Here is a 23,436-nt window from a genome sequence, read left to right on the forward strand (position 1 = left end):
GTTTCCAGAAGCCTCGAGAGCTTGCAGCATGACTCTTTGTAAACCCGATCTCTCACTTTGGCACAGTATCGTGCTGCCATTGTGCTCAGCGACTTGCTGAAAGATTAATTACAACTGAAGAGATGTATCTTTTAACTGTCTCATTACATAAAGAATTCATAGTGAAGTTAACGTCCGCATAATTTAATGATATACGAATTTTAATTATATAGTACACTGTTAATTGTATGGCTATTTTTAGAGCAGGCTACTAACTTGTTCATTTAAATGAATAGCTCATTTGCTTGAGGGACCAAAATGTAGGCTTTCTTGAAAACCTAGGGAATTTTGAGACCTCCGTAAAAATATTCTAACCTTGTAGGATATCTTTATGGTATTTGTCTTTCCGTAAAATGAGACTGACCTGTACCTTGCCTTCATTGCTTATTAGGTTGTCTGACACACATAATTTTGACCTTTTTTTTGGTGATTAATATAGTATAAGAAAGACCTCTGTGTTGGATAATGGGCAGAAATTGAATAGCTGTGTTTTCCTTGAAAGTTGTTGAGATTTTTCTAAAGAGAATTAAACGAAAGTTATTTCTGAATAGAAGCCCTGTCCCTGGCTGTAATTAGTCACATGGGCTTGGTTCCCAGGAAATGTTTCTTTCAACCTACCGAAAATGCATGAATTTTCATATTGTCTAACTTATCTTGTAATTCCATCTCTGCTTCCCCATTGACCCTTCTCCTAAAATTTAAGAAATCTAAGGTTTAGTTTGTTCTTTTCCCATTAGATTAGGGAGCCTGCCCAAAAGAGTGCAAGTTCATGCCTTCGTACTGTCTCCCTTTCCATGAATCCTTCCAATCCTGGGTAACGCTTTTAATGACTTAGAATTAACTGCTTTCTAATTATGCACTGCGGCAGACACCATGGTGTGGTATGGGTCTTTGCCAGCACTGGAGATATAAATGAGCAGACTACCAGAGGAAACTACTGGAAAGGCTTCTTGAAGTCATCAACTTGTAAAACAGAGACTTACCCCTATCTCACTGACCACTACAAACTCGATCATTCCAGCTGTAGTATCTCTTTTAAGAACATCCATTTTTTCTCTTTTATGTAACATAAGACCCTTGTGATCTGCTGGATTTTCTAGCTGCCCCATAAGATTTTGGTAGGTCTTTGCTGCCATTAACTTTCTCCCCTGACCTTGAGCTGCAGTCTTCTCTTTACCTGTGACTCAAATCTCAATGTCGCCTGACATGCTGGGCCCCAGTAAGCTTAGAAAAGAGAGCTCATCTTCATTACATGGCCCTGTATTTTCTCTACCTGGAGCACTAAGTGTCTTTGAAACTTTAATTGCTAGTATTTGAATTGGAGGGACATCTAGCAGGTAGGAAACGATCAGTTCTTATAAATATGATGCCTTGATCAGAAACATTTCACATCACCTTTGACTAACATGGGAATAGTGGCGGAGAATAGCCAGGTAACTACAAGCCCAAGTGGCTTGTGCATTTGTATCCTGGCTCCACCACTAACTAATAATGGGACTTTGGGCAAGTTATTTAAATCTCTAATACCTCAGTTTCTTCATATCTAAGATAAGGATAGCCTCCTTGTGAGTACATACTGAAAATTTGATGAATTAATGCATGTGAAGGGTTTAGACTGGTGCCTGGTACACAATGCTGCTGCTACTACTGCTAAGTCGCTTCAGTCATGTCCAACTCTGTGCGACCCCATACATGGCAGCCCACCAGGCTCCTCCCGTCCCTGGGATTCTCCAGGCAAGAACCCTGGAGTGAGTTGCCATTTCCTTCTCCAATGCATGAAAGTGAGAAGTGAAAGTGAAGTCGCTCAGTCGTGTCTGGCTCTTCTCGACCCATGGACTACAGCCTACCAGGCTCCTCCATCCATGGGATTTTCCAGGCAAGAGTACTGGAGTGGGGTGCCATCGCCTTCTCCGTCTGGTACACAATAAACACTCAGTAAATGGTGGCTGTTATTCCTTTTCAGAAGTGGACACTCTTTATAGGATAGGCTGAGTAACCCCACCTTCCCAAATTTTCAAGTGACTTGGTATAAATATTAGACTGGTTTTCTGAAATTTTAGTTTTACCGTATCCACATAACACCATATGCACTAATAATAAAGATACTGTATTTACTTGATATTTTAAAATGTCACTTATTTCCAAAGGGAAATTTATAATTCCATCATAAATGATAAATTAGGTTTTCTTGCCATAAATAGATACCTGTTTAAATAGCATGTAACTGTTTGAACAATTCTTTTGTTATAGTAAAGTCACTTCTGTGCCAGTGTTAAGCATTCTTCTCTTTGGAAGATAAGACATTAGATGTTGTCAACATTTATCTAAAGACCTATATGTACAACGCCCTCTTAGTCTGCTTTTTCTGAAAACAGTTTTTTGAAACACCTACTCTTCTAACAAGAAAAGGTCAAATTAAGTCAAGTCCGTTTGACTACCTAAGAATTGCTGTAACAATAGGGAATTGGGTTTTGAGTAGTTTATTAATAATTTGGTCAGCAATTTGTTGAGTAGCTATTTGTGTAGAGCAATTTTGAGGTGATAGCTGAGAAATATTTTTGCTTTCAGGCATCTTACCAAGTAACCTGACACAAGCAGTTCCTTAGTTCTCCATGTGAACCATGCATGCTCAAAGATGGTGATATTGCATAACCAGATATCTGGTGTATTCATGACATTAATATCAACAGCCTCAGATATGCAGAATATATATACCTTCCTAATGGCAGAAAGCAAAGAGAATCTAAAGAGCCTCTTGATGAAGGTGAAAGAGGAGGGTGACAAAGCTGGCTTAAAACTCAACATTCAAAAAACGAAGGTCACGGCATCTGGTCCTATCACTTCTTGGCAAATAGATAGGGGGAAAATGGAAACAGTGGTAGATTTTATTTTCTTGGGCTCCAAAATCATTGTGGATGGTGACTGCAGCCATGAAATTAAAAGACATTTGCTCCTTGGAAGGAAAGCTATGACAAACCTAGAGAGTGTATTAAAAAGCAGAAACATAACTTTGCCAACAAAGGTCCGTGTAGTCAAAGCTGTGGTTTTTCCAGTAGTCATGTATGGATGTGAGAGATGGACCATAAAGAAGGCTGAGCACCCAAGAATTGATGATTTCAAATTGTGGTGCTGGAGAAGACTCTTGAGAGTCCCTTGGACAGCAGGGAGATTAAACTAGTCAATCCTAAAGGAAGTCAACCCTAAATATTCATTTGGAAGGACTGATGCTGAAGCTCCAATACTTTGGCCACCTGATGCGAGAAGTGGACTCGTTGGAAAAGGCCCTGATGCTGGGAAAGACCGAGGGCAAGAGGATTATAGGGGCAACAGAGAATGAGATGGTTGGATGGTATCACCAAATCAACGGACATGAGTCTGAGCAAACTCCGGTGGTGGTGAAGGACAGGGCGGCCTGGCATGCTGCAGTCTATGCAGTTACAAAGAGTCGGAACTGACTTAGTAATTGCACAACAACAACAACAAAATTTCACTGGGAAGCAGTTAAGAAAAAAGTGTCTAAAAGTGTCCTGAGGGTAGCCATAATGAAACAAACCATAAAGAAATGAAGGAAGATGGAGGTAGACCAAACACAGGGTCATGCTGAAATCTGAAACCTTATGGCTTCAGAACCACTTGTGATCACAGGATGAGCCTAATAGTGCATATAAAAGCCTTTGGATATATAAGGATAAGATTGAGAAAGTATGATGCCTTTTTTCTTGTGCGGTACTAAACATTATCTTTTCCTTCACATTTTTTTAAAGATGTCATGGTTTCAAGTCTTAGCTTCTTGATCACTCTTATGTCAATAGGTGACAAAGTAATATTTAAAGTGACAAAGTGAAGTCGCTCAGTCATGCCCAACTCTTTGTGACCCCATGAACTGTAGCCTACCAGGCTTCTCCATCCATGGGGTTTTCCAGGCAAGAATACTGGAGTGGGTTGCCATTTCCTTCTCCAGGGGATCTTCCCCACCCAGGGATCGAATCCAGGTCTCCTGCATTGCAGGCAGATGCTTTACCCTCTGAGCCACCAGGGAAGCCATTTATTTAATCAAGTGCAAAATGATCAGTAGACAATGAGTTCACTCTACTCCACAATATGAGGGAGAGGAGAACAAGTAGATTGGAAGAATTAATGAAAAACTTTACTGGAGGAGGTGAGAATTGAACTGAACTTTGAGGTTTTGGCAAGGGAAAGATTCAAAAGAATGTCCAGATTTGGAGGATAGAGTCTGTGGTACAATTAAGTATGTTCTTGGCATTAACCATGTGCTGAATAATTTCTGTTGAATGTTTGTTTGTTGAATAAGAGTTGATGGTGTGTACTGGCTGTAGAGCTATAAGTTGCCTGAGACAAGAATCCGATCAGTGTGAATATTCATGCTTTGAAGACTTCTTCCTTTCGTCCTTACATAATACTTTTTTGATGACTCTGGTTCAAGTTATTTCTTACATGATTATGTGCTAGTTAGAGGGCAGAATTATAATTTGTCCCTATAGGATTCCCTAATGTTGAAAGATATTTCTTATTCAGGTTGTTGAATGAGATCAGACTGCTTTAGAGATCATTCCTGTGCTGCAGGAAAGCTTAGCAAGCTGCCTGGAATTCTCAAGAGACATACTTCCAACTGCAAGAGAAAGTAGGCTCCTATACACCACGGGCAATGTTAAGATTGTCCAGAAAAGACACTGGCAAACCAACTCCATGGATATATAACTTGGAACCTTCATAAGCTTGATATCCAAAGACCTTACGCATTTGAGGAAGTGATCCAATTCTAACTGGTATTTTAGGCTTTGCTGTTCTGGAGCTCCACCTCTGGAGCAGTCATGTGGCGAGGCGGAACTCTTGGTGTGCTTGAGAGCAGCCATCTTCCCCATCCAGCTTTTCAACTGAAGGGATTGTTTTGTTTGTTTGTTTGTTTTTCAGTGGAGGAAGAACCAGATTCTAACACCACCATGCCGTCTGCACATCAATTTTCTTTCCAAATGACCAGTCTCATCTTTATCCCTGTAGCATCCCTCCCTCACTTCATCTTGTTTTCTCTCCTGATTGCTACTATCCAGTGTATAGTCAGCCCCATGCTGGCTCACCTGTTGTGCTTAAATCCATTGATGACACTGGATTAGAGGTCTCAGCTATATAGGGTCTTGTCTTTGTTTTATCCAGGTGTAACCTGAGCAGATGGCACCCTTTGCAGTGGGCAGGACTTCCAGTGACCTTAAGAGTGTAGATGATTCATCTGCTTATTTGCCTTGGTTCCTTTCCGCAGTAGCTGGCCACTTATTTGAGCTTACACTAAGGAAAGGAGTAGTTATAAACTTGGGTGTGAGTGTTAGTGATTTGGGTAAAATCTCTGCTTGCTAGATTGCTGGTGCTTGAAATGCCCTAAGTTGGGCATGGGGGTAGGTTGGGGGTGGAAGTGTGGAATCTGTTTCTTCTGTGATTATAGGGATTTCCATCAGGTTCTTTCCAGAGAACATGTTTGATTCTGGGTGGAACAGCCTGAATCCCACAAAGGGGTGGATCAGGGCAGGGAATAAGAAGAGGAAATCTGGCCTTGCCCCAGTTTGCGTGTAGAATAGACTCACTTCTGCTGTCTCTCCAAGGCTGTGGCAACATGTGCCTGGTAAAAGCAGGCTCCTGACTTAACACACACCTCATGAAGTCTTTCTGTTTTTAACCCTCTGGACCATAGAAAGTAACAAATAATGACGATGTGAGGTTGGGAGGTAGAAAGCAGACCATGGTGTGATCTAATACCAACTAAGGCAACAGCCTAACAACTCTAACAGCTCAAGTCTCAAATTGCACGTTAGTGTTTTTTGTGTGTTATTTCATCATCACAATAACCCTGCAAAGTAAGCACCAGTGTTACACTCTTATACCAACGAGGGATCTGAAGGTCACAGACATTAATTAACTTGTCAAGATGCCACAGCTAGCAGGTAGAAGAGCCAAACCAAATCTGATCCTAGACTCAGTGCGTAACCACCATTCCATGTGGTCTCTCCATTTGCAGGTATTATACTGCATCGCTTTGCGAGTTTACCTTTCCTTCAGAAGGCATGTTTTCCCTCTTGTGAGGAAGATGTAAATAAAAATTATGATCTTCTCGTATAACATCTGAGGCTAGATTCTAAGAAGCCATAAACTTCTGCCTAGTTCCTTGGGATGCTTACACTTGGAACCTACCTATCAATTCTAGGGGAAATTCAGGCAGACCTTAGATAGACCCAAATGGGGAAAAACCAAAGCCCCTCTCCCACAGTTATGGCTGATATCACAGCAAGCACAGATCTGCCAGAGCTGTGAGTCATCATGAAAGCAAATTGTCCAGCACCCAAATGATCTACTCCACTTAACACCACCTAAGGAGAAGCTGTCTCATCAAGTCTAGCCCAAATTGCCAAATAATGAGCAAGTAAGGAAATTGGTATTTAAGACCACCCCCCCCACCCACACACACAAATACTACCACACACCGCCACATGCACCAAAAAAAAAAAAAAATGCAAGTCTAAGAAGCCAAACTGATTCTCAACCCCCCAGAAACAAGTTGTCCTGTTTCCCAAGCTTGTTGATTACTGCAGTGCTTTGGTCTATGACACGGTAGCAGGCTTTGGAGCGATCAGGGTAACAATTTATTTTCTAGCCGCCAATAACCATTCTCTCAGTCCCCTGCCTGGCTCAGACACCATGCAAAAGAGAGGACTTCACGAGTGATTTTGGTGGTTCCACTCTCCAGCCTACTCAACATATTTGCCACCTGCCCTTCTTGCAATTGTTTGGGGCTGCAACTTTATGGGAGGACTTTATTTAAATATATATACTTATATAATTTTAACTCCAGAAAAATAACAAACAAGCTTTCTTTTAAACTTCCTATTGGAGGGTTTCCAAAAACTTCAGGAGCATAACAAAATAATTTTTGGTTGTTGGGCTGTGTTGCCATGACAAAGAAATGATAGACCAAAAAAACAACAACAAAGAAATCAAAAAGTGGAGAGAGAATGTGTATTTGGAGTGGTGAACAGGAGCTCATGCCATGTAAGTCCATAAGAATTGTTAGCTTTAGATATAGTCATAAAAGGCCAGGGGCTGGGATTTTTAAACCCCACACCCCCCATCGGGAAAGATGTGCAGCCAGGAGCTGGAATTGAGCTTCAACATATAACCCAAACCATTAAAAAAAAAAAAAAGACTGGGAAACTCCACTTGCCTGGAGAAAATGTCAGGGAGACTTGCTTACTGCCTATGGACTTGGGTTGTAGAGTATTAGGAGGGGAGAGTGAAATTAGAAATAGGTCAGCCATTTGTGGGTATAGGTTCAGATTTGCACTCTTATTTACTGTAGGAAGTCTGAGCTAAGAAATTAACAGTAAAACCAGTCTCTGCAAAAGTAAACATGAAACTACTTTGTCATGGTTATTTCCACAGCGCAGGTCAAACAATTCTTTCTGAAAATAAGCTCACAGTAAAAATTTACAAAGCAAGTGAGGAAACCACTGTCAAAGGGAAGATAGGTAAATAGGTAGGCAGGTCAATAGGTAGGTAGAGAAATGGTATACTATGGACTAGAGATGAGAAAATGAAGACACTATAAATTTAATCTATATGATGACATTTGAAAGCTACAAAATTAATATATGAGCTGATTGAATAAGTAAAAAGAAAGACCATGACTGGATAAACAAAAGACAATAGTATGAAAACACATTGAAAAAACAAAAATAATTTAGAAATGAAATCATTGTCACTGAAATTAAAAGCTCATTTGGTGAGTCAACTGTTGAATTACATACAAGAAATCAAAATTGGAAGATTAGATTAGAACAAAAGTTAGTGGATTCTAGGATGGATCTGAAGAAATCAACTTCAGTATAACACAAGAGATGAAGAGATGGAAAATATAAACACTTTATAGGGGTAGGAGACAGGAGATAAGACCTTCTAAAAGATGTCTAATGTAAGCTTTCCAAAAAAATTGGAGACCAAAGCTAAGATGACTCATTTTTTTCAATCTAGTTAAATGTGTTCATCCTTAGGCTCATGAAAAATAGCTAATTCCAAGCAGGCTAACTAAAAAGAGCCGTATCCAGGTACACAGTGATGAAACTATTGAATAACAAAGGAAATTCTAATAGCAACCAGAAATAAAAGACAAATTACCTATATAGGGATTACTATTAGACTGACAGTAGAATTCTTTCTTCAGAGAAGGCAATGGCACCCCACTCCAGTATTCTTGCCTGGAAAATCCCATGGGTGGAGGAGCCTGGTAGGCTGCAGACCATGGGGTCGTGAAGTCAGACACGACTGAGCGACTTCACTTTCACTTTTCCCTTTCATGCATTGGAGAAGGAAATGGCAACCCACTCCAGTGTTCTTGCCTGGAGAATCCCAGGGACAGCGGAGCCTGGTGGGCTGCCGTCTATGGGGTCGCACAGAGTCGGACACAACTGAATCGACTTAGCAGCAGCAGCAGAATTCTTTTTTAAATTCTATATATTTTTTTATTAGTGGAAAGTTGCTTTACAATTTTGTGTTGATTTCTGCTGTTCAATAGCATGGATCAGTTATAATTATATCCCTTCCCTCCTGAGCCTTCCTCCCCTCCCCGCCATCCCACTCCTCTAGTCATCACAGAGTGCTAGGTTGGGCTGTTTGTTATTTAGGAACTTCCCACTATCTTTTTTAACACATGACAGTATATATACACAGACACACACACATATATATACATACACACACATATATATCTGTGCTGCCTTCTTAATTCTTCCCAGCCTCATCTTCCCCCACTGTGTCTACAAGTCCATTCTCTACTATGTTCATCAGTACTGGTTTTTTTTTTTTTCTTTAATAGAAAATTATTTAATTAGTATACATGTGTTCCCCATCCTGAACCCTCCTCCCTCCTCCCTCCCCACACCATCCCTCTGGGTCGTCCCAGTGCACCAGCCCCAAGCATCCAGCATCGTGCATTGAACCTGGACTGGCATCTCGTTTCATACATGACATTTCACATGTTTCAATGCCATTCTCCCAAATCTTCCCACCCTCTCCCTCTCCCACAGAGTCCATAAGATTGTTCTATACATCAGTGTCTCTTTTGCTGTCTCGTATACAGGGTTATCATTACCATCTTTCTAAATTCCATATATATGCGTTAGTATACTGTATTGGTGTTTTTCCTTCTGGCTTACTTCACTCTGTATAATAGGCTCCAGTTTCATCCACCTCATTTTTTTAGATTCCATGAAGTGAAAGTGAAAGTCGCTCAGTCGTGTCCGACTCTTTGCAACCCCACAGACTGTACAGTCCATGGAATTCTCTAGGCCAGAATACTGGAGTGGGTAGCCTATTCCTTCTGCAGGGGATCTTCCTGACCCAGAAATCAAACCGGTGTCTCCTGCATTGCAGGCAGATTCTTTACCAACTGACCTATCAGGGTCTAGATTCCATATATATGCATTAATATACAATACTTGTTTTTTCTCTTTCTGACTTAATTCACTCTGTATAAGAGATTCTAGATTCATCCACTTCACTACAACTGACTCAAATTTGTTCCTTTTATGGCTGAGTAATATTCTGTTTTATAAATGTACTATAATTTCAGCTATTCATCTGACAATAGAGTTCTCATCAGTAATAGATGTCAAGAGACAATGGAATTATATCTTCAAAGAGCTGATTCTTAGCATGTGATTCTGTACCCAGCTATATTATCATTCAAGACTGAGAACTCAGTGAAGATAGTTTCAGATAAGGCAGAACCAAAGATCTTGCTACTCAGTGATCCTAGCTGAAAGCCCTCATAAATGAGGTGCTTTAGTAACAATATCCAATTTTGAATATTGAATCTAAAATTGGAATGTGGCATTCAAGAAGCAGCACTGAAAGAGGAAATTGACAAACATGTTGATAAGTTTAAATAAACATTGAATGTTTAAAAATACTTTTAAAAGTAGAAAGAGACTATGTAAGTGAAGATTCTCCAGAGAAACAGAACCAAGAGTGTGTGTGTGTGTGTCTGTGTGTGTGTAGAGAGACTGAGCGTGAGAGGGAGACGTCAGCGGGGAGAGAGAGAGATTATAAGAAATTGGTTCACATGATAATAGAGGCTAATAAATCCCAAGATCTATAGTTAGTCAGCAAGCTAAAGACACAGGACAGCCAGTGGCCTAGTGCTGGTCCAAAGACCTGCAGACTTGAGACTCAGGAGGGGCCAGTATTTTAGGTCTAGTTCAAAGCAAGGAGAATGCCGATGTCCCAAATCAAAGGCAGTCAGACAGAAAGAATTCTCTTCTACTCATCCTTTTTCTCAGGGAAGGCAATGGCACCCCACTCCAGTACTCTTGCCTGGAAAATCCCATGGACGGAGAAGCCTGGTAGGCTGCAGTCCATGGGGTCGCTAAGAGTCGGACACGACTGAGCGACTTCACTTTCACTTTTCACTTTCATGCATTGGAGGAGGAAATGGCAACCCACTCCAGTGTTCTTGCCTGGAGAATCCCAGGGATGGGGGAGCCTGGTGGGCTGCCATCTATGGGGTCACACAGAGTCAGACACGACTGAAGTGACTTAGCAGCAGCAGCATGGAAGCTGATGAAGAAGGGAGACTTTCTGGTTGGAATGAGTGCATTCTAAGTTCCTTACACTAAGAATTACCAAGGAGGTATGATTAGATTAGAAAAAATGTTGAGAGAACTGCTAAACAAGTAGATACAAACTATATTATTGGACTTCCCTGGTGGTCCAGTAGTTAAGAATCTGCCTACCAATGCTGGGGACTCAGATTCAGTCCCTGGTCCAGGAGGATCCCACATGCTGCAGAACAACTAATCTCATGCACTCCAATTACTGAAGCCTGTGCTTCTAGAGCCAGTGCTCCTCAACAAGAGAAGCCACTGCAATGAGAAGCCTGCACACCACAAGAAGAGGAGCCCCTGCTCACTGCAAGTATGGAAATGAAGACTCAGGACAGCCAAAAACAAACAAATAAAAATTAAAAAACCGTATTATTGATATTTTTCAGTGAATAAAGACAGAGAGAGGGCATAAAGAAAACGTAATCAATGTAGAGGTAGTAGATAGGAAAGGGGAAGAAAATGGTTACCAGAGCATGGAGAGTAAGAGGGTAGGGTAAGTCCAGATGTCTCAGTTACAGGTAGATTAAACTCACTCTTAAAAAAGGAGAGATTTCCAAATTTGATTTTAGGAAATCTGGCTAAATGCTATTAATAAGAGTCAGACCTAAGACATAATGATACAGTGAAGTTTAAATAAATGAAATACCAGATGTATTAGATAGATACTATTCAAAAGAAAAGTGGTGCAGCAGTATCACCATTAGGTAATTTTATGTTTAACACACACACGCACACACGTGTGCGCACGCACACACACACACACAAGATTAAGAAGGTCATGATGATGCCAAAAGACAAAATTTCATTCTTAGAACAATGAGTTTGTACACCCAACAATATAGCCTCTTAATATAAAAAGCAAACATTGACAGAATTATATGGAGAAGCTGACAAATTGACAGTAGAAGTAGAATAGTACATATGTAGTTTGGAAAATATTAGTAAAAATATAGAAGATTTGAATAATACAATTAAAAATCTTGCTATACTAGACATACCTGAACCCTATACCTCTAAAATAGGAACTACAGTGATTTTTGAAACATTCATAAAAATCGGGTCACATACAAGAACACAAAGAAAGTCAAGCATATATTTCCAAATTAAAATAATTTGGGGGTTGCCACAATCTAATCAAATGGAATATTAAAAATGAAATGCTCTAAAATAATGTATTAATCAAAGATATAAGTCATAATAGGAACTACAAAATATTTGTAAGTGACAACAGAACTTGTGACATGTAGCTAAAAGAGAATTTAGAGGAAAAAATTGTAGCCTTAAAAAGTGTGTTAAAGCTTGAAATTTTATTTAATACACATAGTAAAGTATTAATAAATATAGAAGACTCAAAGAAGAAAGCAGGAAATAATGATCACAAAAGAATAAATGAATTTTGAAGAAGTGGAGGAGTAGAAAAAACCTGAAATTTGTTTTCTTGAAAATACTAATAAAACAAAGCAATTTCTAGCAAATTGATCAACTTAAAAGTTTACACAAATTAGTATTGGGCTATCTTAGTATTAATTGCCAGTCCAGAAGTTAATTTAGAAAGATGGATTCTCCAGGCCAGAATACTGGAGTGGGTTGCTATGCCCTCCTCCAGGGGATCTTTCCAACCCAAGGATCAAACCCAGGTCTCTTAATGTCTCCCGCATGCTCAGGTGGTCTCTTTACCATTACCACCACCTGGGAAGCCCAGAAAGGTGGGACATAGATGTTTATTATATTAGGATCCTGGCCTCTTTGTGTTCAAAATATTCCACAATATGGAGAACGAAATGACAACTCACTCCAGTATTCTTGCCTGGGAAATCCCATGAACAGGAGAGCCTGATGGGCTACAGTCCATGGGGTCACAAAGAGTCAGACACAATTAACGTGACTTAGTGCACACACGTGCATGTCATAGTCCAGGCATTGCCTATCGCCCCTGTACTCTGTATAGTGTGCTTGAACAGGTACCAGTCCTCTCCTCTCCTAGTGCATCTTGCTGCAAGTGACTCATGCATTCTTGCTTTGAACAGGCTTGATACTTGAAATCCCAGCAGTTGAAGCAGTGGCAGGGTTAAACTGTGAAATCAACAGAATGAATGCCTTTAGGAGTGGTTGGAGAGAACAAGACTCCTATCCACAGATGGTCAAAATAGATGGACGCACAATGGATGAAGGTCATGGCTGGCCTAGGGACAGTTTCCATGAAAGGCATGGGCTTCTTTGAGGCCTCATACTCCCAGCCACCCCAGGATTGTCCAGTTGCTCTTCCTTATCTGGTTGATGTTATTATTCCTCCCTTTGGCATTTCCTGGGCTTCCCTAGTGGCTCAACTGGTAAAGAATCCACCTGCAATGCGAGAGACCTGGGTTCAATCCCTGGGTTGGGAAGATCTCCTGGAGAAGGGAAAGGCTACCCACTCCAGTATTCTGGCCTGGAGAATTCCATGGACTGTATAGTCCATGGGGGTGTAAAGAGTCGGACACGCCTGAGTGACTCTCACTTCACTCACTGGGCGTGTCCTAAGCTTCAGAGTTTGTGTGTAAATGTATGCTTGCACTCTGGCTTGATCTGGGAGGTAGACCTACTCATGTCTGAGTGCAAATACGCAGACATGGAGTACAGACATGTCCTGCATCTGGAGCCTTGGCCTGGAGGTCCTGTGTGTTAGCACTTTATCTCCTGCTCTGAGAAACGGCCAGTTGCAAGACAAGAAAAGAGATTTTCTTGAGTTTTAAATGAACGTGGACTCAATATATATAGTTTTTACTATTCAATTTCAAATCACTGACTTCCCTTTGCAAGCTTCCTTTGATTTAAATAGTGTTCTATTCAATATATTCAAACTATTTTTTTAAGTTTATTGGCTATGATTCTTGCTTCTGATAAGCACACTGTTCTATAATGTATATTGTAAGGAAAACTATGATGTCATCAGTTTCTTTTTCCTGTAAGATTTCCCTTTCTTCCCTCATAAAACAAATGACCTAATTTTTTTTTTCTGTCCTAGGGTATTGTCCCTCTTCTTTTAAAAAGGACCATTATGATTTTAGCAATGAGTTTGCATATAGTTTGATATGAGGTCAGTAATTTTCCCTAGGATAGGGAAATAGCATATTTTTAGGTATGCTGTCTGGTCATTTAGTAATCTTCTTCTCACATGGGTATGAGGGTTAGCAGTGTAACAACCTAGCAATGACCAGGAACATGTGGACAAGGTGCTTTTGTTTCCATGAGATACTGATAGCATCAGAGGTACTGCAGAGGAGTGTCTGCCATTACTATCGATGTGTGATTGAGTAGCAGATCAGAGTGAGTGCAGTCCTTCAGAGAAGGTGACCAGTATGTGAGTGATTGCTTTGGTCCCCTCCTACTGTCCTGGCCTTCGAATTAAGTTGGGGAAACAGAGTGAGTTTACAATGGATCAGTGGGTAAAGAATCTGCCTGCCAATTCGGGAGACACGGGTTTAGTCCCTGGGTCAGGGAGATCCCCTGGAGAAGAAAATGGCAACACACTCCAGTATTCATTCCTATAGAATCCTATGGACAAAAGAGCTGGTGGGCTACAGTCCATTGGGTCACAGAGAGACCAGACTGAGCATGTGAGAGCAATGTAAGACAGTTCGCTGCTTTGTATTCCCAGTTTTTGTTCCACTAAACCATGGTAATTTCTTTCTGAAATAATTAAGTCTAACTTAAGAAAAGCAATGCCAAAGAATGTTCAAACTAGCACACAATTGCACTCATCTCATACACTAGCAAAGTAATGCTCAAAATTCTCCAAGCCAGGTTTCAACAGTATGTAAACCATCAACTTCCAGATGTTCATGCTGGATTTAGAAAAGGCAGAGGAATCAGAGATCAAATTGCCAACATCTGTTGTATCATTGAAAAAGCAAGAAAGTTCCAGAAAAAAATCTACTTCTGCTAACTGTGTGGATCACAACAAACTGTGGAAGATTCTTAAAGAGATGGGAATACCAGACCACCTGACCTGCCTCCTGAGAAATCTGTGTGCAGGTCAAGAAGCATCAGTTAGAACTGGACATGGAACAATAGACTAGTTCCAAATAGGAAAAGGAGTATGTCAAGGCTGTATATTGTCACCCTGCTTATTTAACTTATACGCAGAGTACATCAGGCAAAATGCAGGCTGGATGAAGCACAAGCTGGAGTCAAGATTGCTGGGAGAAATATCAACAACCTCAGGTGTGCAGATGACACCACCTTTATAGAAGAAAGTGAAGAAGAACTAAAGAGCCTCTTGATGAAAGTGAAAAAGGAGAGTGAAAAAGTTGGCTTAAAACTCAACATTCAGAAAACTAACATCATGACATCTGGTTCCATCACTTCATGGCAAATAGATGGGGAAACAGTGGATACAGTGACAGACTTTATTTTTTTGGATTCCAAAATAACTGCAAATGGTGACTGCAGCCATGAAATTAAAAGAGGCTTACTCCTTGGAAGGAAAGTTATGACCAACCTAGACAGCTTATTAAAAAGCAGAGACATAACTTTGCCAACAAAGGTCCGACTAGTCAAAGCTATGGTTTTTCCAGTAGTCATGTATGGATGTGAGAGTTGGACTATAAAGAAACCTGAGCTCTGAAGGATTGATGCTTTTGAACTGTGGTGTTGGAGAAGACTCTTGAGAGTCCCTTGGACAGCAAGCAGAACCAACCAGTCCATCCTAAAGGAGATCAGTCCTGAGTGTTCATTGGAAGGACTGCTGCTGAAGCTGAAACTCCAATACTTTGGCCACCTGATGTGAAAACTGACTCATTTGAAAAGACCCTGATGCTGGGAAAGAGTGAAGGCAGGATGAGAAGGGGATGACAGACGATGAGATGGTTGGATGGCATCACTGACTCGATGGACATGAGTTTGGGTATGTTCCGGGAGTTGGTGATGGACAGGCAAGCCTGGCATGCTGCAGTCCATGAGGTCACAGAGTCAGACACAACTGAGTGACTGAACTGAACTTAAGCTTACTCAAAGTCAATGCATAAGGCTGATTTTTTTCTTGATATTACTTACTATTGCTTTAACAAAATTACTAAAACCGTAGTGTTGTCACTGTTTCCTCTAGAGACTCATATGAGAACCCTTAAAGGTAGTCAGGTCAGATAACATTATCACATTCTACAGATGAAGACCCTGAATTTGAGAGGCTCAATAATTGCCAGGTTGCAGAGCTGGATAATATTCCTTCAGTGATGATGATCTTTTTGAGACTCCAAATATGCCTCCCCGCTTGCAGTGCAAACATTTTACAAATAGCAACTAACTACATAGCATTGTTATACACATGCAGTTAGGTAACTAAGAATAGGAAATAATTAAAATAATTGTGCTTCATTTTTTTTCCTTGTGCACTCATTTCCTTGTGCAGCGTGCTTAAGTGAGAAAGATGTAATTTCCCTATTTCTTTCCACAGAATTTCCTAACATTTATCATGTCTGTCAGTGTTCTTATGGTACTGAACTTGATAAGGAACAAATCATTCAAAAAAAAAAAAAAGGATGAAAAACTATCTTAGAACCTGAATGATGATGTAGCTCTGTGGCATGTTTTTATTCTCTTAACTAGATAATTATCCAGTATATTTTTTAGTTTGTGCTTGTATGGATCAGACCCTATAAGCTATTTTGCTAATTGTTTGGGAATGATTCCACCGGAGGACTTGAAAGAATTGATTCTTAGGCAATACCTGACTTAGCTTCAGTCTAGAGACTTGCCTTCCCCCCATGCTGAGGAAGAGGAGTTCTGGCCACTGGGTTCTGCATGCCTCCACTAAGCAGTGAAGTCAGGATCTCCTGCCTCGCTTTTCAAAAGGTGTGATCTGATATACCACACTTCGTAAGATGCCTCCTATAGCCCCTTCCACTGCATTCCCCCGGGATAAGGTCAGCTTAATTTGCAATTGGGTATGATGAGACATACTTTGGGACAAAAATTTGTATATAATTGTACAATTGTGTGTGTATATATGTATTTTTTCTCTTATTTAAGATTTGTTCAATTGTGTCAGTTTTACCTACTTTCCTTACCTGTGAAATGGACATAACATTTCATGGCAGTTGAGAATTATTTTAGAAAGATTTAGATTCAGAGATGCTTTCTTGGCTGAAGGTAGTTTTTATTGACGTCACTGAAGTCTTCGCATCTGACCTGCCTTCACTAAACTCTCCAGCTACATATGCTTGGTTATAACATACTTACCTGCAGAAGGAAAATATTTTCTTTTCTGATTGTTTTTTTTCCCCCCAAATGGGCTTTTCCAAAGCTAATTTATCTGCGAAGAGACATATGCTTTAGGTCTGTACTTGTGAATTTACCTTGGAAACATTAGGTCATCTTCAAATCTGTCAATGTGGCTTATAAACTTGGCAAAATGTTTTAATTAAAAGCTTCTCTGAGATTTGAAAAAAAAGGGAAAAAATGATTAGTATCAGTAGTGTTTTCATTTTCATGGTTGGTGTATTTATAGGTATATGTCACTTTTCATGTTGTATTAAAAGTATGTTGACTGTCTGCTAACAGTTCATCTCTTTTCTTCTGCAGCCTCCAAGTCTGTTATAAATAGTATGCTGCGGGACCCTTCTCAGATTCCAGATGGAGTTCTAGCAAATCAGGTCTATCAGGTATTAATCACAGCTGTCTATTTTCAGTGGCAATGCTGTTATCTGCCTAGCAGAGTAAAGGATTTTAAACCTCATTTAATTACTGTCATCATAAACTATCACTGAGGTCAGGGTGCACCATAAATGGCAATGCAATATTTGTGAGAAGAGCATTTCACTTTTTAATAGCTTGCTTTTATAGTGAATAAAAAGCATGCAATTTTTGTTTTCTGTGATTAAATCTGAACAGTCTTTTGATAGCTTTTTTTTAAAAAAATTTTTTAAGAAAAGTAATTACTGCTTTTAGGATATTGTCTGACAGTTTTTGTAGTCGCTCCATCCCAGACCCTTCCTCTTATTTGTCTGCAGTGCATCGTGAATGACTGCTGTTATGGACCACTGGTGGACTGCATCAAACAGTATCCTTTCCCATAAAATTTTAGGTGCACAATTGACGAGCTTAGACTCAGTGGAGGAGATGTGGCTAGCTTTAACCTGACATAAAGTTCTGCTTCACAAAACACATTTCATACTCTTCTATTTTATATTCAATCAACTGGAGGGTCACTGCAGACCATTCTTTTCTACAGCTTAAAAAAAAATCAGATAGGCACTGGGAAGATGTCAGTTCAGCAGTCGCGTGTTCTCATGCTTATTTCAACCTGCTTGGTTTTCAATGAGTTTAAAGATAGAGTCACGAGGCAGGTAGCACACTGTCTTAGAATGTATCTAAGCATTTCAGTGAACATTTTTTCAAATATGAATAAATTTCTATTTGAAATGAACCAAATTTAGTTGAGAATAAATTTTGAGCCTGTAGTTAAGGGATGATGCGATTAAACTGCCACCAGAGACCATCAGGTTTTAAAGGGCAGTCGATTCTTACTGCTTAGATGTTGATTATATTCTGAGCTGTCGCTTGGGTCCCTAATAAACATTTTTAGAGAAAACCAAGCTAATTTTTCCCTCTGGACTGAGTTTAAGGCTAGGAGAACAGATGTCCAGTCATTTTTCATTAAAGACATTGAAATTACTAAAGAGTTAATGCTTGCTTCATCAAACAGGATTTGTGTGTGTGTGTGTGTGTGTGTGTGTGCGTGTACATGCACACGTGTTTCAGTTGTTTCCGACTCTTTGTGGCCCCGTGAACTGCAGCCTGCCAGGCTCCTCTGTCAGTGGGATTTTCTAGGCAAGAATACTGAAGTGGATTGCCATTTCCTGCTCTATGTTGGAATCTTCCCAACCCAGGGATTGAACCTGCATCACTTGTGTCTCCTGCATCGGCAGGTGGATTCTTTACCACTAGCGCCGCCTGGGAAGCCCAAATAGGAGTTGAGTGGACAGTAACTACTTTGTGAAGTAGGACCCTGTTAATCAATACATTTAGTAGTATTGTGGCAACACTAAGAATTTTTATAATCTTTGGCTAAAACATTCTGTGTAAAGAGTAAATAATTAGTAATTTTTAATGGAAATGATATCTACCTGAGTCCATGAGTCTTATATTTTTTAATAATACAACATGCCCTTCCTGGGTTTTATTAGCACAGATGGCACTGTGACCAGTTATGACTCAGTGGTTACCAATCAGGAGGCTTTTTTTAAGAAGCTTTGCTAGTCAAGTGTGTGTGTGTGTGTGTGTGTGTGTGTGTGTTTGTATTCCACCTTGTTTCATGAAGGCTTAGAGTTAGTGAAATTATTGTAAAAGAAAAAAAATGATTCATTTTCTTTTTTTCATGAAATTAACCTTTGAAAAATAAATCTTTCAACAGAGCCCACTTTTAAGAATACTCAGTATCTATATTATAGCCCTTTGTATTTTATTCTCCTAATATGTTCTCAGTCTAACTTAATAAAATCACAGCATTGTTATAAGTCCAACCTTTTATTAGACCAAAGTAAAACTATGCTTCCATTTTCAGTGTAAAATTAACGATAGTGTTAGAAATTGTTGGAATGCCAACCCCCATGTAGCCACAGTGATAAAGTTTAGCACATCCACAAAACAACTAACACCATCTTAGAGTATCTGGGGTGGAATTACATGTTAATTTTAAAGCACATAAAATAGTTAAAAATCAATTTAAAGTTAAGGTTTTAAAAGCATAATGTCTTTTGAAGGATTGCATATTGATTTTAAATATAACTATCTAATTATGTATGCATGGACTAAAGTATGAAGTCAACTGCTTTGTAAATGCCAGGAGGCTGTTTTTCAGTAATAGTTGAGATGCTTACGGGAAACTAGATTGCTGTATTGCTGGTGAAGAAAATGGCCTGTGAGGTTATTTACAAGTTTTGCCCCATGGTCACTGCCATACATCAATAATAGGTATTATTATAGAGAAAGTCTAAGTGTTTCTGCTTATGAAGCATTATAAATTCGGTCTGGATTTTTTTCCTTATATTTTTGCCATCATCCACTTTTCTTTTTTGGTTGTGCTACTGCCAGTAGAATTTAATGTAGTACCTGATTTCAATTGATAAAGATAATGATATACGTCTATAAATTGTATTCACTGGCTAGATTATAATTTCACAGCTCCATTATGCCTATTGCTTGTAAAATTACTGTTTTTATAAACTTTATATTCTAGATTTTGTATTTTATACATGTTTATATCAAACAAAACATAATCAACATGTATATATATCTTTGCAAAGTTTCAAATTAGTGATTGCTTTTACCATGCAGAATAAAACAGGCTGGGGAGTTTATAGAGCATTGATTTTATCTTTGCATTGAGATAGTGGCAGTTTAATGTAACGTAAATACACTTGCTTAGCTGTTTTCAAGGCTGATCAACAGGAATTATTTTATTTCACACTGAATAAAAATGATTGGATTTTCATATGAGTGCAAATGCTATTTGTATGTTGCTCTGATAATTTGGTAATGTTTACATTGCTTACCCTTGGCAAATTACATCATTTTGTTAGAAAGAAAGCACACGTTTAATAAACAAAATAGGTGCAGAACCTTTTACTCCATTATGAAAATGTTACATGTAGGCATTTGTGTAAGGAGAGTAAAGTAAATTGGTGATTTATTAATAAGACACCAAAATAGCACCCTAGATCGCAAAGAGTATATAAATTGTCATTGCTTTCTTTTTCTTTTGGTGTCTACTGTAGTTTTTCCTATATAACCATGTCCACCTACATGTTATTTTCCTGCCACAAGTTATATTCACAGACACAAAAGGTGTGAGAAACCAGCCACCTCAACTTTGCAAAGTGTGACTTCAGGACACAGATGTTAGACAAAGACCTGAACTGTGGAATAAGGAAAGACAATGATACAGGAAGCTTGACGTGCTCTGGATTTCACTCCTGTACCATCAGTTTCATGATTCAACATTTTAGATGTAAATAATTCACAGCAATAAAAGTGAGAGCACATTTATGTGGACTGGAAGTAAATTCTTTAGTTCTGAAACATGGGATGCCCGTAGTAATGAGAGACAATTGAGAGAGATTCATCAGATGTCTTCAGTGGACTCTATGAATGTGTGAAATTTTATGATTTAAACATTTGTTTTCAGTGAGAAGTAAGCACAGTCCTGTGCATGGGGAGGAGGGACAACAGAAAGAAAAAGACAGTGATGAAGACTTGGGACTTGTTTTGATGATGTATATGAGTGGTCCCACCTCTTGAATTCTAAGATTTGAATAATTTCCACTTGTATGTATTGATAAATGACAGGATGATTGTCTAAGAATTTTACAGGTAATTTTTAAGCTTTATTTGATATAAGTTGGATTCTTGTAGTGCATGATCAGGACTAAAGAATCCCTGTTAAGCCAAGGAGTGATAAGACCAGATTGACATTAGTGAGATGGAGAATTAAAGAATTACAGGCACACCTCATTTTATTGTGCTTCACTTTATTGTGCTTTGCAGATATTATGTTTTTTACAAATTGAAAGTTTGTGGCAACCCTGCCTTGAGTCGGCACCATTTTCCAAATAGCATTTGCTCACTTGATGTCTCTATGTCACTTTTTAGTAATTTTTACAGTATTTTAATGTTTTTCATTATTATAGTATTTGCTGTGATGATCTGTGGTATTATAATTACAAAAAGATAAGGACTCGCTGAAGGCTCAGGTGATGGTAGCAATTTTTTAGCAATAAAGTATTTTTTAATTAGGGTATATGTATTTTTTAGATATAATGCTGTTGAACACTTAATAGGCTATAGTGTAATAGTAACTTTTATATGCACTGAGAAACCAAAAAATTCATGTAACTTGCCTTATTGCAATATTTGTTTTATTCTGGAACTGAACCCATGGTATCTCCAAAGTCTGCCTGTATTACCAAACACCTTTGACAAAATTATAGTATGAGAATAGGATAAAACTCCTTTTCACACTTTGTACACACCAGAGGAGCCTGGTGGGCTGCCATCTGTGGGGTTGCACAGAGTCAGACATGACTGAAGCGACTTAGCAGCAGCAGCAGCATTAGCTAATAGCAATTATTTTTATGTAATTTTAATATTTTTAAGTAGCTCTACAGAGGTCATAGATATAGGCTTTGCAGAGATTTTGTTCTGATTCTCTGCTCTGCCACACATTGACCACATGATCTTATATAAATTCCTTTTTAAGCCTTGGTTTCCTCATCTATAATATAAGGATAATAATAACTGTGAGGATGAAAAACATATGTAAATACACTGAAAATAACATACTTGATATACTGCCTGCCTCATATTAGCACTCAAAAAATTTATATGAGCATATGTATATATTTATATACATAATATAATGGTGAAAACTTGCACACACAAGAGAAAGACTTGAAACAGCCTCTGAACTGACGCACTAACCCACAGCCATTTACTGGGATGTCTTTCTTCCAGAGTACATATACTTCTCAACAAGTCAGTTGTTTGGTTCCCCAAGTCACAGAAGATCACCAATCATAGACTAGAAGTGAAGTGTTGTTGTTCAGTCACCCAGTTGTGTCTGACTCTGCAGCCCCGTGGACTGCAACACACCAAGCCTCCCTGTTCCTCACCATCTCCCTGACTTTGCCCAAGTTCATGTTGATTGCGTCAGTGATGCCATCCAACCATCTCATCCGCTGACACCCTCTTCTCCTCCTGCCCTCAATCTTTCCCAGCATCAGGACTGGGAAAATAAGAGCTGCTAAATGCTGGCTTTGTGACAAGCATGAACTCACAGAAGATTTATGGGACTTTGTAAGACTAGAAATTCTTAGGGCAAAAGCTGGTTGGTATTCTCTACTGCACTTAGTGCTTAATAAATGGTCCTAAATTGAATTGAGGGGTTTTTAGCATAGCATAAAGGATGTTTATAATTACCTCTACTTTCCATTTCATCTCAAAGTATAGCCCTGGTATTAGCAATTTTTTCTGGTGGTATAATTCTACCAATGTTACGCTCCTTAACTAAGACTTCCCAGTGCCATTGGTCATGAGCATGAAGTCCTGCTGAGGGACTTGCTTCTGGAGAAAAACCTATCCTTCCTAGGTAAGTATTGCTTACGTCTTCTCCAGCATATATCTCCGTGAGTGCTTAAATATATATTTTTAAAAATCTTCCACTTGCAGTTATTATGTACTAAAGGAAAAGCAAATGATGACCGATGCTGTGCATGTTATCTTTTATTGATTTAGAACTGAGCAGGAACTCAGTTACCTAATCCCTTGTATACACAGCACATGCACAGGCTTACAATTAATATTTTATAGCATAAGTGGCTGAAAAAATACTTTAATATCTGTTGCAGTATTACTTTTAGTGTCATGAGATATTAACCATAATCTAGGCCTTATGAGAGAAGGAAACAAAAGAAATATTGTCCATAAAATGCTTTATATATTGAAAAGAATGGTTAGAAAAATTCATGTTAGGTATTTTTGTCTCATGTATGGAATTGCCTAGTACTTTCACTTGAAAATGAAATATTGAGCTTTTATTATTTTTATGCCAAAAGTGAATTGTCATCATATGAGTATGATTTTTTAAAATCTCTCAGGTACGTATGTGTTTGTCTGCCAACGTGGAATCTTATTACAGATTGTTATTTCTTTCAACATCTCTTAGGCATTAAAAATTAAGCCTCAAAAGGCATACATGTGA

The 23,436-nt window shown here is 39.0% G+C and overlaps 1 protein-coding gene across 7 annotated transcripts in view; it reads left to right on the forward strand.

Annotated features, from left to right (window-relative positions):
- CDIN1 (CDAN1 interacting nuclease 1) overlaps positions 1-23,436 on the forward strand; it is a 235,014-nt gene that overhangs the window by 87,216 nt on the left and 124,362 nt on the right. For all 7 annotated transcript variants that reach the window (XM_005211500.5, XM_059890563.1, XM_024997715.2 and 4 more), the window contains 3 exon segments: positions 17,262-17,341; positions 17,690-17,739; positions 22,757-22,824. In XM_005211500.5, coding sequence (XP_005211557.1) covers positions 17,262-17,341; positions 17,690-17,739; positions 22,757-22,824 — 198 coding nt within the window.

Source organism: Bos taurus, chromosome 10 (genome assembly GCF_002263795.3).
Source record: "Bos taurus isolate L1 Dominette 01449 registration number 42190680 breed Hereford chromosome 10, ARS-UCD2.0, whole genome shotgun sequence".
Lineage (NCBI taxonomy): Eukaryota > Metazoa > Chordata > Mammalia > Artiodactyla > Bovidae > Bos > Bos taurus.